Source organism: Aristolochia californica, unplaced genomic scaffold, assembly GCF_029961685.1.
Source record: "Aristolochia californica isolate CCGP_79_NKW_82.1479 unplaced genomic scaffold, dmAriCali1.0.hap1 SCAF_2, whole genome shotgun sequence".
NCBI lineage: Eukaryota > Viridiplantae > Streptophyta > Magnoliopsida > Piperales > Aristolochiaceae > Aristolochia > Aristolochia californica.
The window spans coordinates 1,139,433-1,153,947 of record NW_027181881.1 but is presented as its reverse complement, the minus strand read 5'-3'; the positions used below and the strand labels follow the sequence as shown (position 1 = coordinate 1,153,947).

The window sequence follows — 14,515 nt, the reverse complement described above, 5'->3', positions numbered from 1 at the left end:
ATTCGTGGCCCTAATCCTACTAGGGACTTGGTGTAGCCAACTCAGAATTATGGGTGATTGAGTCCCTAGTCCGAGTTAAGATATATCATTTCTTTTATATTTCAAAAAATAGCTTTTTATTTTATTTTTATTTTATTTTTTATATGATTTTTTATTCTAGTGTATCTCCTTGAAATTTTTGTTTCTTATTTGTTAATTTTATTTTTAAATATAAATTTCAGTATTAAATTTTGATGAGGCAGAGGCACCCAACTGCCGCTTTCTCTCCCCCTCCCTCACTCTCTCTGGCATACATGATATAACCCGTCCTGTTGTTTCCAATAAGACAGCTGCGATGCCATTGTTTCAGGAAACGAGAACGAAGGAATTTTGCTTGTCACCCACCCGAGTTATCATCTGCACACATGAGGCTACAAATTTCTCTTCTGCTAGTCTCTCAGCCTGTTTAAGCTTCATGACTTTTATTTAGCATATCCACCACACATTCTTGAATGAGAGTACAAGAACCAGAAGCAACCAAGCTAATTTATCCTTCTTCCTTTTTATTCCATGAAAGATAAAACAATGCAGGCTACAGTTGCTGAGCTTCAAAGAGGCATAAAAATGATCAAAAAGCTCATTCATATAAGTCTAAAATTTGAAAACATGAGTAAATTTAAGAAAGACCAAGTACTTTTCCGGTGGCAAGGTCGACATCAATGTCGAAGAAACAAGGCCGAGTGGGAAGACCAGGCATTGTACTCATGGTGCCAACAAGTGGGTATATGAACCCAGCTCCTATACTGGCCCTGACATCCCTGATGGGCAAGATGAAACCACTTGGGGCACCCTTTTGGGAAGGAATGTGTGAAAATGAATACTGGGTTTTAGCCATACAGATGGGTAGGTTACCGAAGCCTTGCCTGCTGTACATCTCAATCTTTTTCTCAGCCTTCATGAAAGTAAGATTCGTGTCAGTATCTAACATTGTGGTTGCTATGTGACACAACAATACAGAAAGCAAATAAGAAATAGTTCCAGCATCTGCTTAATGGAGGAAACTATGGTTGTAAATTGTACATTGTCACCAAGCTAACTTCCTCCAATCTAATTTTTGGCCCTAGCTGAAATGACACTGGCATCTGTTTTTTAATTTCACCTACGCAGAAGAATAACTATGCAACTTAACTTGAGATGGACTTGTTGACACTAATTAAGTCCGCTTAAAAATTTCAGTAAGCACCAAACTCGTCAAACCGAGAAACTTCTCTTGGTCCAAGCTTCTGATTTACTCTGCGTAATCATCTCTTAAAGTTTACAGCCATGCGTTAAACCTCTAATCCACCATTTGAGAAACCAAGAAGATACAGAGATACAATGGGAACACAATATTTTCAAATCCATTTATCAGTGCTGCAGAAGAGGCTTGACAGAATAACGCAAAATTACTTCAAACCTAGAAAATGTAAAACAGTTTTTTGTATTATGTAGAAATTTAAATATAGAGTTTTCCTTGTTTAAAATATCTTCTGGACACAGAAAGTTGAACCAGACTGTGCTCCCGGATCAATGGTCTGATTGACTGTGAAAAACATTGGGTTCAAGAAAAGCTACATTATCTTTGCATTATCAACTTATCATGTGCATTGAACAGACCCAATTTGGTGCTCTTTTGATTACCTCTTAAGCTTCTTCAACGCTTATATAAGAACAATAGATTAAAACAACAAAGTTATAAGAGAAGGTGTCATTCACCTGTTCTGAATACTCCACACCACTTGCACCATAGGATTTTGCTATTGCCTCAATCTTATCCTTGATACTGATGTCTACAGGATATAAGAATTTCAGCGACTCTGTCTGACTCTCACATGCTTTTAGGACAGCAATCCCAAGATCAACCTGGAAAACAGTGAATGGGATTTATCAATTTGATTGGCTCCTACAACCAATATACAGAGAAAGGGGTAAAGAAAGAGTAAATAAGGCAAATTTCACTGACCGCTCCCTTTCCGCCATGAGCATGATGAGTGCATACAACAGCATCAAAAGCCCCTGCAGCTAATGCTGCATTTCTAACTGCATTAAGTTCAGCATCAGAATCTGTTGCAAACTTATTCACTGCTACCACCACGTTAACTCTATACTGCTTAGTATTAGCAATATGTCGTGCAAGGTTCACACAACCAGCTTCCACAAGTGCCACATTTTCTGTTAAGTATGCATGGTCAAGAGGCTTCCCAGCAACTACATCAGGTCCACCCCCATGCATCTTCAAAGCTCTTATTGTTGCTACAATAATAGCACATTGAGGCATTAACCCACTATACCTGCATTTTATATTCATAAACTTCTCTGTGCCAATATCTGCACCAAATCCAGCCTCAGTGACCACAAACCCTCCTGATCCTACAAGCTTCAAGGCAATTTTATCAGCCACAACTGAAGAATTTCCATGGGCAATGTTTGCAAATGGGCCCGCATGAACAAGAACTGGGGTCCCTTCCAGAGTTTGCATTAAAGTTGGATTAATGGCATCTTTCATCAAAACAGTTAATGCACCTCCCAAACCAAGATCATCAGCTGTAATTGGCTCACCGGACTTGCTATTTCCTATCACCATTCTTCCAAGTCTCTCCCTCATGTCAGCAAGAGAAGTTGTCAGCGCCAAGACAGCCATGATCTCACTTGCAACCGATATGTCAAAGCCAGTTTCTCTCAACATGCCCTTTTCTTCGGGTCCTTGTCCAACTGTGATCTTTCGTAGAAAACGGTCATTGACATCCATAACTCTTCTCCAAGTGATAGAATCGGGATCTATATCAAGCCTAGCAAACTTCTTAACCTCCTCGGGTGTTAGATCATCAGGGTTTGTTTTTTCAATGCCAATCTTTTTTAGGCGCCTGAGCATAACATCAGCAAAAGTTCGCTTGCCCTCCTTGTTAGGAGGGCACAAACGGTTAAATAGGGCTTTGTCAGATTGCGAGGCTTCATGGAAAATACGCGTATCTATTGCAGCAGCAAGAAGATTATTAGCAGCTGTTATGGCATGGATGTCACCAGTTAGATGAAGATTAAATTCATCCATTGGAATCACTTGGCTGTAGCCTCCGCCTGCAGCACCTCCTTTAATCCCAAAAGTGGGGCCTTGAGATGGTTGACGGACGCAGGTCACAACCTAATCATACAAAATGAAAGCAATGATCAAATTGATTGATAATATCTTTTCCTATAAAAACCAAGTGGTCTTTTACATAATATCATTCATGTCAGAACGGACAATCTCATATAGCAACGTAGAATTTCAATATCTAACAAAAGATGTTTCACCGTTTTTTCCCTTCATAAAACCAAAGCTAGTGATTGTCAGATTGATATTTTAAGCATATGAATCCCATGATGGTAACACATTTCTTTTGCTAAAGATGCAACATCCATTGGGAATGAAAAGCTTCCAGTATTATCCCTTCCGAAACTGCATCATAACTCCAGTCAAAATAAACTCAACCTCCCAAGTTGAAAAACCCCACAAGGAATAGTAAATTAGAGTTTTCAAAAATTCTATTGTGTAAATAAACTTAGCTATATAATTGACAATAGGCTGGATTAAATCTTTGCTCACGCAGTCAGGGTTCCAAGTTAAAATCACTGATCTTAAAATACTTTCATGTTGAATCAGGATTTATCAATGAATTAGTGTTAACAATCTTCTGTACTCACTGTGACATTTCCCAAAGGAAAGGTGCTGAGTAACATCAGCACATTATCTGCCATTTGTAGTGAGTTTCTTTTAATTGGATCAAAGCTTATTATCAAATGCCAAGAACCATACAAACACATCGGGATGAATGATGAAATAATTTTCACAACTAAACCAGGATCGGAACAAAAGTGAAACTCGCTGTTATGCTCTAACGTACTTAAATAACAACTGAGTAAGTAAGAAAGGAATGCTTATGTACTACTTGCTTTGGAACCTTCAAAAACAAATAAGATCAGCTGATCAAATAGAGAGAAGATCTTTCAGTAGTCATCCAACAAAGAGGAAACCCGACATAAAGTCTCTAAAGAAAAACTAGGCCAGCTTAATTAGTACCCAGAAACAAGCCAGAAAAGTTCACCTTTTTTTCAAGAAAAGATCCAAGTGCCTGACAAAGCCCGACGGTGGTAGTAGACTTCCCTTCTCCAAGAGGCGTTGGAGTGATGCCTCCAACCACCACGTAGTAACCATCTGCAGAACCTTCGAGTTCATCCAACACTGACAACAAGACCTACAACCACAAAACTCAAGTCATCAAACCCGCACATCCAAGTGGGTTGGAATAAAAGATCCACACTTTCCTCGATCAAATCGCCTTGTATATCATAAACAGAATCTTAATTCAGTATGCAAACCGCAAAAGACAGAAAAAAAAACAAATCATCGGCCGACCCAAAATCTCAGTTCACAGAAAAGGAAAAATAACCAAATCCCACAAAATCAAACAACCAGAACATTGATCTTTTGCGGGGACTGGTGGATAGAACGAACCGACTCGCACAACATCAAGCAATCATGATATTCAACAGTAATAAAACAATGAAACACAGCAAAAAAAAAAAGTATAAAGCAGGACTGTAGAAGACTCTAAACTCCCGTAGTCGGATTACCTTGGCCTTGTACTTTCCATACAGGTCATATTGTTCTGGCTTGAGGCTGAGCTCCTCCGCGATCTCAGAGATGTGGAAAGGCCGAACTGAATTTGCAATGTCAATATCAGCAGGCACAGGCGAGACAACCTCAAGCTTCCTCAGTGTCTTCGACGAACCCATTCCCGATTATCTATTCTCAGCTCCCACTCGGTTGTACTTCAATCCCCAGATATTGAATTATTTGATCGCTGCGGTCTTTGCTGCGCTTATCCTCGCCTCGTGGTTTTTTGAAGGAAAATGACGAGGACCATGTAAGACCTCCACTGGATGAACGTAGTAAAAATATACCAAGCTGGAGATGGCGATTGAAGTAATATTTACACTCTAAAGCAGGAGAATCCACCAGAGCACGTCAAGCCGCTCTGTTCAACGGGCTGGCACACAAAAATCAATTATTGTTTTTAAATATAAAAGTAACATGTAAAATCTAACCGGGTGGAGATTTAATAATTGAATATATAATTTTTAAATTATTATTATTATAATTCATGATATTAATATTCAAGAGGGCACCTTCATGGCTTTTTCCTCTGCTCTCGTGCCCTTGTGGATAAGCTAGCTTTTGTCGCTTCTTCCTCTCTGATCTTTTGAAGAAGCAGGGAACAAGAGTGAAATCACCCAGTTCTCAGATTCTTCTCTCGCTGGTCGCCACATCGTCACTGTCAATTCTACCAAATATCTCAGAAAAATGCTTATCTCCCAATTTCGCTACACCCCCTCGTCATAATCTTCATTCACTCCCTTTTCTCCTGCGAGACAAAGTTATGTCAGTTTTAACCACAAATTCTCGTATTCTCTGCAGAGAATTCCAGCGCAGGGACCAAAATTCAGCCAACGCTTGCTGTTCCGTGCCGGTTTTCAGCTCTGGATATTCTAATGGTTTAGGAAGAGATTGTAGAAAGAGAGAGGGACACGTGTGGAGGAGGTCGCTGAAAGCAGAGGCGTTTTGGATATCGAGACCGACGTCTGTAGAAATGGAGCCGATAACTGGGCCGGATCACTTGGACGGGATTCTCCGGCACGCTCAAGAGCTTTCGCAGCCGATTCTCATAGACTGGTCAGTCTCTTTTGCTCAACTTTATCTTCAATGTTTTTCATTTTTTTCTCTCTGAGCTCGAGGATTGATGGCCGAAACGCCATTCGCGTAGCCTCTCTTGGAAGATGAAAAAGCTTTTATTTTTGCCAGTCTTTTTGAAAATTTATGTGATGGATTAGTTCTTCCGAAGAAGAATCGTTAATTCCTGTAAATTTAATTCTGGTTAGATTTGATATTTCAGGATGGCTTCGTGGTGCAGAAAATGCATTTACTTGAAACCTAAATTGGAGAAACTGGCAGCGGAGTACTCTGGCAAGTAAGAAATTTGACCATCACAAAGACTATTAATTATATTTAGTCCTTCCTGAATATCGACAATTCCATTCATCCTTCTTATCTGATCAAACCCTCAACTGGTTGAAATTTGAAAATGATGAAAATATCCTTAAAATAAAGGTTTGTTGGTTAATATTTTTAATTAAATACGGTCTACCTCTAATTGCTTTTATTTGTTTTTTCAGAATGAATTTCTATTGCGTGGACGTGAACAGCGTTCCTCAGGCTCTGGTGAAGAGAGGAAACATCTCCGTATGTCGAGTTGCTTTTTAGTTCTTATCATTAGTTTGGATTCTTGTCTTTTCCATCGATTCTCTAATGATTTTTCCGTATTTCTGTGAATATTGGGTTTGCTGATGACACGTTCAGAAAATGCCGACTATCCAAGTAAGTAAAATTTGAGGTTTAATCTTCTGAAAGTCGTCTCTGTTTCTTGTTTGTTGGCAATGGTTACTGATGAATTTTCGATCCAAAAAACCATGGTTACAGATCTGGAAAGACGGAGAAATGGTAGAAGAGGTAATTGGGGGACACAAAGCGTGGATGGTGATTGATGAAGTTAAAGAGATGATTCAAAAATATGTATAATGTAAATATTGCTCACAGTATATTCTTTACAGAACAGAAAATAACGAATTCTGCTTTCATCATCTTGTCAATGGAGAAAAAAAAGAAAAACTTTCTGATGGTTGTCAGCAGCACACATAAAGCATCCTCATCTTGTATACATCATTTGTTTATGAAGAAACTGTTTTTTTTCTGAAGTAATATAATCGCAGACTGGATGAATGTTGGATCAATTTACAAGGTCTACCTTCTGAGATTCAACAAGAGACAGATTCGATCTCTACAGAGAAGAAACTAAGCTTAAAATCTCTAACGTGGTGACTCGTCCCCAGATGGGAAATCCGAGATACCTGCAAGAATCCGGCGAAAGCTGACTGATCGAACGGTACTTGGGAATGCAGCTGATCTTGGGTTGGTGGAGAAGACGTTGGAAGAGCTGGAGAGAATGACATATACTAACACTTGAACGACAAGGAAGACGAAGACCTTGATTAGAACATCGTAACTGTCTGTAGAAAAGAAGACAGACCTCATCTCCGACATGATCGCAGACTCGAGGGAGAACGAAAACCAGAGACTCTGAACCGTGACCACGGAGTATGCACCTGGGATGGTTCTGTCCCACTTATATACTACTACGAGTGATATCTTCTGGAAGAAGTTTGAAGGGAGGAGGCGGCGCGGCGGGTGGACCTTGACGGCGTGACGTTGGAGTGACTCTGACTGTTAACATCAACAGCCTTTGCTCGCCGCCGCCTTGACTGCGATTAGTTCTACACGTTGCAGGCATGGCAAGAAGGACGCCGCGAAGATTGGACTTTGTTTTAGTGTCGATAACCCTTCTTAATTCTGATTTGTTGTTACAGGCTGCTTTAGATTCATTTTCTAGTGCTAACGTAGCTCTCTGGAAGAATTTTCTGCTTGGGTAAATGAGGGAGAATTCAGGATTCAAACCGGGGAACTCACCTGATTTCTTCCGGAGAAAGAATGAGAAACGAGAAGCTTCTTGGAGAACCCACCTGTCATCTCGGTCTTCACAAGCTCCAGCATATGCAAGAAATTGAGATCACGTGACATCAACGATGAGATAAAGAAATTGATCAGGGAAAAGGGCCGCCAAAAAAAAATTCCTGGTGTCCGTGAGTTGTTTGAGAAGCCGCCTGAGTTGAAGATACGGCGGTCCCGGTACGACATATTTAAACGAATAGACGCGAGCTATTACGGGTATAGAGATCATGAAGATGGAATACTTGAGAAATTTGAGGGTCCTGCAGAATTGGAGATGGGGGAGCTGTCGTTGAAGGAGTGGGAGAGATTAGAAGACATAAAGAGAGAGGCATTTTAAAGTTCCTTCCTTATCACTTTTATCCATTCTGTTATTTCTCAATCTCTTGTTAGGTCATCGGCTTGCCTCCCAGAGTTGCTTCTCACAGGTGAGCCACTTCCATGAAACATGGTAAAATGTTCTCAGAAATTCTTTTTTTTTTACATTGTCCTTCATTGATGGTTATTTCGATCATCACTATCTGACTTCCAAGCTTCCTGCATAATTATTTAGCTGCTGATACCAAAGCCCATATCTTTATTGGAGTATAATACTCTGAACTGAGTCTAGCTAACATGAATTTCTTACAATTGTTGGCAGTTTAACTTTGCAGAAGAAACTGGCATTGAAGGTGTTTTGTCTGTCTTAGAGAATTCATTTCTGTTGGATGCTGCAAAATGATCCATGAGCTTAACCCTGTTTGCACTCTTTGATTCTTCATGTTTCTACTTATTTGCAATCAATTAAGCCCCAAAAGTTGCAGCTATGTTTCTTCATGACTCCTGCTGAAAGCTTAGGAGTCACAGAAGAAGACAATACAAGCTTGGTTTTTCTTCTCTCGACTGATGTAATATAACTGCTTACATACTCTTAACATCTATTCATTTTAAACAATGAAATTCGCCAAATCAACGAAAGAATAAAGAAAGAATCTGTCGAACACCTCTTACAGTCCAGGAACTAGTTATTGAGATTCGCTTCAGCCGTGTAGTCCATATTCGTTTCCATTGAAAGTGAATAATCGGCCGAGGGAGGCGATACCTCTCCGCCAGCAGGCACATCAGAAAGAGCAGCGAGAAACCGGCGCATTCTGACGGATCTGAAGCTGACGGACCTCATCTTGTTGGAGAAGATGTTGGAGGAGTTAGCGAGGATGACGTAAACCAGAGCCTGAACGAACGTGAACAAGGCCACCTTCATCAGACCTTCGCTCAACTCCATGACTGAGGGAGAAACGTGTAGAAGCAGAAATGAGATCTTCGTTACGTCTGAGAGAGCTTCATGGCTTTTAATACAGAGAGAAAGAAGAAACAGTTGGACTCTTTAAGCTTTTGGATCATGTAGCAATTTTAATTCCCAAAATGCCCTAAAATCTCAGATGATGTGCCATCTCAGTCCGTCAGTGATGGGTATACCCCGATTCGTATCGAGACATTATGGAATATCTACAAAAGAGAAGGTCATTATGGGCAATGAATAATTTCCTTAGGAAGGTTCGACCCGGAAGGATTGTGGTCCAAGGGTGGACGCCACGTTTCTAGAAGAGTATAAAACTCAAAAAGGATGACATGGAAAGATAGGAAAGATTAAGCAGTGATTTAATCACCCAAAGCGTTCTCACTAAAAACTCAGGAGAGCATCGAGTAGCAGCCGAGATATGAGGTAGAGATCAAAATGGGGATTCTTTTCTCTGAAACTGCACTCCAAGACAAATTACAAGCAACCGCCTGCTGATATGAACTTTTTGTATAATGGCAGATAGATTTATTGCTTTACCCAAAAAAATATACTTTTTGTTATTCAGAGAGAAAGCAGAGATTTTAATGTACAGAGAGAGAAAACTGAAGGCAAATGAAAAGATCTGTCCTCCGGGAAGGGTAAAAAATTAATAAAGGAAGGAACAGAGATATAAATTATCAAACTGGGGGTTTTCCTCTGCACATCTGCACTCAACGAATTATAGTAGGCAAAGCTCCTTGGAATAACTGGCTCACTTGCAACAGCTACTATACAGATTCTGAATGGCACAAACTATAAAAACCAAAATCAAAGAAATTATAGTCAGATAAATGACAGATTAACCAATTTTAAACCAAACGAAAAAAGATTCTTCCATACTCATCTTTCTTCCCTTCTTACCGATACAAAATTATGGGTTCTCAACCATACTCACCATTCTTCCCTTCTTATGAAAAATAGATTAAAAGCTTGGAAAACAAGTCCCACACTGATCAAAACCTTTTAGCAGAATAGATTGATAAATTTCTTTGAATGTGAGGAAAACCAAAGTCATTCGTTTGCTTCCTTACTTTCTACTACTAGTTGCACGGCCACTATACATAACAAACCAAGTCCTACAGATTATGAGGTTAGTTGTTAAAGGGAAATAAGGCACCCATTCAACTGGGGAAAACTTTTCGCCATTCCTTAATCGACTAAGCATCAGCAAATGCCACAACTTGTTCAACACCTCTTGAGCTCCTCAAAGGAAATTTCAAAAAGAACATAGGAGTCAACTAATTATCAGAGCAGGTTATGGAAATCAAGTCTTGAGTCTGATCTAATTCTTTCTCTCTCACTCTCACTCTTTTCTTCTTTCTTTCTACATTTCTTTCGATGGAGCTTTTGAGTGGAATGCCCAATCCACAAAAAATTATAAATATTAAACCTTCCATAAGTGAAAATGGTGAGAGGTAGACAAGATGAAGGGGCATCTATATCGTGTAAAAAAGGAACACTGTAGAAATGGAGGAGGTTCAATTAAAAAAATTTAACAGACATCTCACTGTGAAGATGATTAAACGTTCAACAGGTATAAACATAGTTGCAAATTGCCCAATCCAGCCAATATAAAACAATAAATATCAAGAAAAGATAACAAAATGTTGGTAACGTAGCTGTAAATCACAAGAAATCCAAATAATTTGAACTCTAAAAATCCATATAGTTGAGAAAATAGATATGTGCCTCTGTGTGCAGTCCTCTTTGTGCTGAGCTCAAATAAGTTTAGAACAGAGTAATACATGAAAAACCAAGTTCTCAGTTCATTATGAGGCATGTGAAACATTTTTCTTAAGAGGATTTTCACTTCCTTCTGTGTAAATGATTCTAATATTATTCTCAAATAATAATGGCCTTGTTCACACTCTTAAGAATGAATTGCAATAAGAGTATAACCATACGATGGCAAGATCATTTCCATCAAGAATCTACACAGTTGGCAAGATATCTCAGATTTCAAGATTTTGAAATGATGTAAAGAATCATTCACAAGGGATCCCTTATATGTTACAAGTACACATCTCAGCGATATAACCAGCATCGTAGGTGAGATACTCTCAGGTCATCCACAAGGCTCCAGATTTTCTGAAACGTGCAGCTTAGAAAAAATTCTAAGCCACAAATGAGACAGCAAGAAATCCAAATAATTTGAACTCTAAAAATCCATATAGTTGAGAAAATAGATATGTGCCTCTGTGTGCAGTCCTCTTTGTGCTGAGCTCAAATAAGTTTAGAACAGAGTAATACATGAAAAACCAAGTTCTCAGTTCATTATGAGGCATGTGAAACATTTTTCTTAAGAGGATTTTCACTTCCTTCTGTGTAAATGATTCTAATATTATTCTCAAATAATAATGGCCTTGTTCACACTCTTAAGAATGAATTGCAATAAGAGTATAACCATACGATGGCAAGATCATTTCCATCAAGAATCTACACAGTTGGCAAGATATCTCAGATTTCAAGATTTTGAAATGATGTAAAGAATCATTCACAAGGGATCCCTTATATGTTACAAGTACACATCTCAGCGATATAACCAGCATCGTAGGTGAGATACTCTCAGGTCATCCACAAGGCTCCAGATTTTCTGAAACGTGCAGCTTAGAAAAAATTCTAAGCCACAAATGAGACAGTGACGCGAAGGAGGGAGGGAGGGAGGGAGGGAGGGAGGGAGGAGTCACTTGTCATGATTTTTATTCCCTTTTCTTATTCTCATCCTTCCTAGCTGGCAGCTAGGAGATTATGATTAGCCTAAAATCATGACAACTGTCATACTTTCTAGAAAGTCTGTTTGTCTTCTTTTTGAATGAAATCTTTTGGACTTGTTGTTGACAAGTTTTTCTTTGTTCTAAGTCTCTAATTTGCTGCCATTCTGAAACAAAAACTTCTCCCCCGTTGAGCAACCAATAAAACAATTCCATAGAAGTCAACATGCATGTTGTTCTATATTTACCTTTGCCAAGGAAGCTCCTTTACCTATCCTATCAAAAAAAGAAGTTTGTCAATTTAGGGGAGTATGTTTGCATGCATAGGGAAAGGAGAAACAATCTCCATAGGAGTAGAGCTCGCTTGCAGCCAGCTGATAACTACAACAAGGTCTCCTTCAATTATTAACAGGTATAGTCTTGTATCATGCAATAGACCTTCAGTTTCTACTTTAGTGAGCTATCACAATAGCAGGTCCCTCAGAAAGGCACCAATAAGTTCATATTTTGAACAAAGGGCAAAGAAATATTCAATTTCGCTGAAAGGATCTGATCAAAACATGTATACACACACACACACACAGAGACATAGAGGAACAAAAAAGAGAGGTCAAAGTTTGATTATAGCAACAGATGTGAAAAAAATCTGCAGTATCAAAACCACACTTTCACAGGAATCTAGGAAACTTCTACAGCCTCTTCTTCCGCACATAACTAGAGCTATAGAGCCTCTTTCACAATTCACTTCATCCAAAGAACTATACTACATGATGCCATCTCCAGGTTTTGTGTTTTTTTCAGTACGAACAAAGTTAAGTCAATGAAATCAGTCACCTTAAAGAATCTTACCTATGCAGCAAGCAGGTGAATCAGGGCAGAGCAACTATTGATGACTACCACCAAATTATTTACCAGTACCTTAACACAAAATATACATGGTAAAGTTGTCCTCCTACTTCATATGAACCGAACTAGGAATTGAACATCCCAACCCCCAAGGCATTGCATGAGAAGTCTCCTATTTTGACAATTACAGGATAACCATAGATATTTTTGTTACAGTTTCCAACTTGACAACAAGAAAAATTAAGATTCACAAAGCGTTCAAGGACCCAGCGTCACCTTACACAAAGGTCAACGAAACCAGAAAACGTTCACCAATTCTAATCCCGATCCAGATAATAAGTTGGACACTAGAGACGAAAACCAAAATGACAACTTACTAAGGCATTAGAGCTGAATCGAAAAATCCTAGACATTCATGCAAAAGAAACAGAATTTAAAACAGCTTCGTGGTGGAAATTTTGTTGCAAAATATATTAGAACTTCAGATGGAGATAAATCTAACCTCAATTCTGAAGCAAAGGTGAACGCTTGGTGGGGAGACCGCTGAATTCTCATATCAATTAAACAAACCTCTTCTTACTTCGGACATGACAGCATCCCCTTCATCATCCAAGATCATGCTTCGGGCTGTCCCGGACCCACCTCCTCCCACACTACTGGTCCCTTCCACCGGCAAGCTTGAAACTGTCTCCCCACTGTTGGCAGGTCCTGCAGAACTCGTCTCGGCCTGAGCCATCTGGGAGGAATCCACAGCCGCAGTCGCCGGCACCGGGAAAACAAACTGATGTCTTCTAGCTCTATGCCTAAAGGTATTTCCAGCCCCAAACCAATCATCTTCATCCATGAGACTTCTGAATCTAAGTGACACCCTGCTTCCAGAAGCAGCCCGCCTCCCAGATCGACGGTTACTTTCATCAGCCGGGAGGCGGAAACGACACACCGGGCATGAATTATGCTGCGAAAGCCACGGGAGTATACAGTCGCAATGATAAATGTGCTTGCAAGGTAGCTCCTTGGTCTCGACGTCGAGGACGAATTCGTCCTTGCAGACAGCGCAAAGGAGGGAATCATGGGAATTGAGGAACTCAGTGGTGATTTTAACAGTGGGTATTTTTTGAATGGAGGCAGCGGAGGTGGGACAGGGCCCAGAGCGACGGTACCGGTCTTCATCGCCGTGGGCGTCGTCGACAGGCTCGGCGAGGTGGTGGATCAGGCGGTCGATGAAGAAGTCATCGGGAGCATCGAAGGTGTGGAAGGGGGCATCGGAGTCGGACTCAGAGTCGGTGAGGGTAAGGGTTTGCGGGGACAGGAAGGGATCGAGGATGGAGGAGAGAGGGGGAGGGAGAGAGGAGAAATTAGGGCTGGAATCGGTATTGGGGCTGGGGAGGTCCATCTGTTCGAGAAATTCGCCGGTGCATTGAGGACAGAGGAGAGGGTGAGAGGAAGAGAAGAGGGTGACGCTCATGTCGCACTCGTGACACCAGTACGTCGTTCGACAGATGCCGTTCGGAGATTCATCGGCGGCGGCGGTCGACGATGCCATCTTACTTCTTCTTTTTCCTCTTCCTCTTCCAGGATACCTTGTCGTGTTCTCTCTCTCTCTCTCTCTCTCTCTCTTCGGCCTTGGCTTCGTCTTGTTTTGCTTCGCAGAGACGGAGCCAGCTTTGCTTCGGACTAGTGTTTAGGGCCTCGCCCCAACGAGGTGGGCGGGATAAGAAATAACAGAATCAGATAAAGATAAAAAAGAGAACAACAACCAGAGGGCAAAATGATATAATCGATTCACTATTTCCGCTTTGCCTTTATTGGTAAGGCCTGTGCCTAGAGTTCGAATCTCTATGGCGACGATTAAACATGACAATTTTTTAAAAAATATTAAGTAAAAGAGTGTGAATGCTAATCATAAAGTGCTCTATTTTTCCGATAATTTTTTTTAGTTTAGTATAATTGACTAAGACAAGCAAAATCAGGTAGACACGAGTTGAAAGTAAATCCACTAGAAAAGGAAAGGAATTTCACTAAGAA

The 14,515-nt window shown here is 40.2% G+C and overlaps 3 protein-coding genes across 3 annotated transcripts; 1 reads left to right on the top strand and 2 right to left on the bottom strand.

The window, feature by feature from the left end:
• Positions 1-598: 598 nt before the first annotated feature.
• Positions 599-4,986, bottom strand: LOC137955873 (formate--tetrahydrofolate ligase). The gene is made up of 5 exons (XM_068803058.1): positions 4,630-4,986; positions 4,101-4,250; positions 1,982-3,157; positions 1,735-1,881; positions 599-931 (listed from the first exon to the last, which is right to left on the bottom strand). Exons 1-5 carry the CDS (start codon positions 4,789-4,791, stop codon positions 656-658), a joined length of 1,911 nt encoding a protein of 636 aa, XP_068659159.1. The 5' UTR covers positions 4,792-4,986; the 3' UTR covers positions 599-655.
• A 219-nt stretch (positions 4,987-5,205) lies between these two features.
• LOC137956919 (thioredoxin-like 3-1, chloroplastic) lies at positions 5,206-6,736 on the top strand. Its single transcript, XM_068804587.1, has 5 exons — positions 5,206-5,728; positions 5,949-6,023; positions 6,229-6,295; positions 6,413-6,430; positions 6,533-6,736. Exons 1-5 carry the CDS (start codon positions 5,436-5,438, stop codon positions 6,629-6,631), a joined length of 552 nt encoding a protein of 183 aa, XP_068660688.1. The 5' UTR covers positions 5,206-5,435; the 3' UTR covers positions 6,632-6,736.
• A 2,652-nt stretch (positions 6,737-9,388) lies between these two features.
• On the bottom strand, positions 9,389-14,176 carry LOC137956282 (E3 ubiquitin-protein ligase RING1-like). The gene is made up of 2 exons (XM_068803706.1): positions 12,993-14,176; positions 9,389-9,686 (listed from the first exon to the last, which is right to left on the bottom strand). Exon 1 carries the CDS (start codon positions 14,031-14,033, stop codon positions 13,047-13,049), a length of 987 nt encoding a protein of 328 aa, XP_068659807.1. The 5' UTR covers positions 14,034-14,176; the 3' UTR covers positions 9,389-9,686; positions 12,993-13,046.
• Positions 14,177-14,515: the final 339 nt, after the last annotated feature.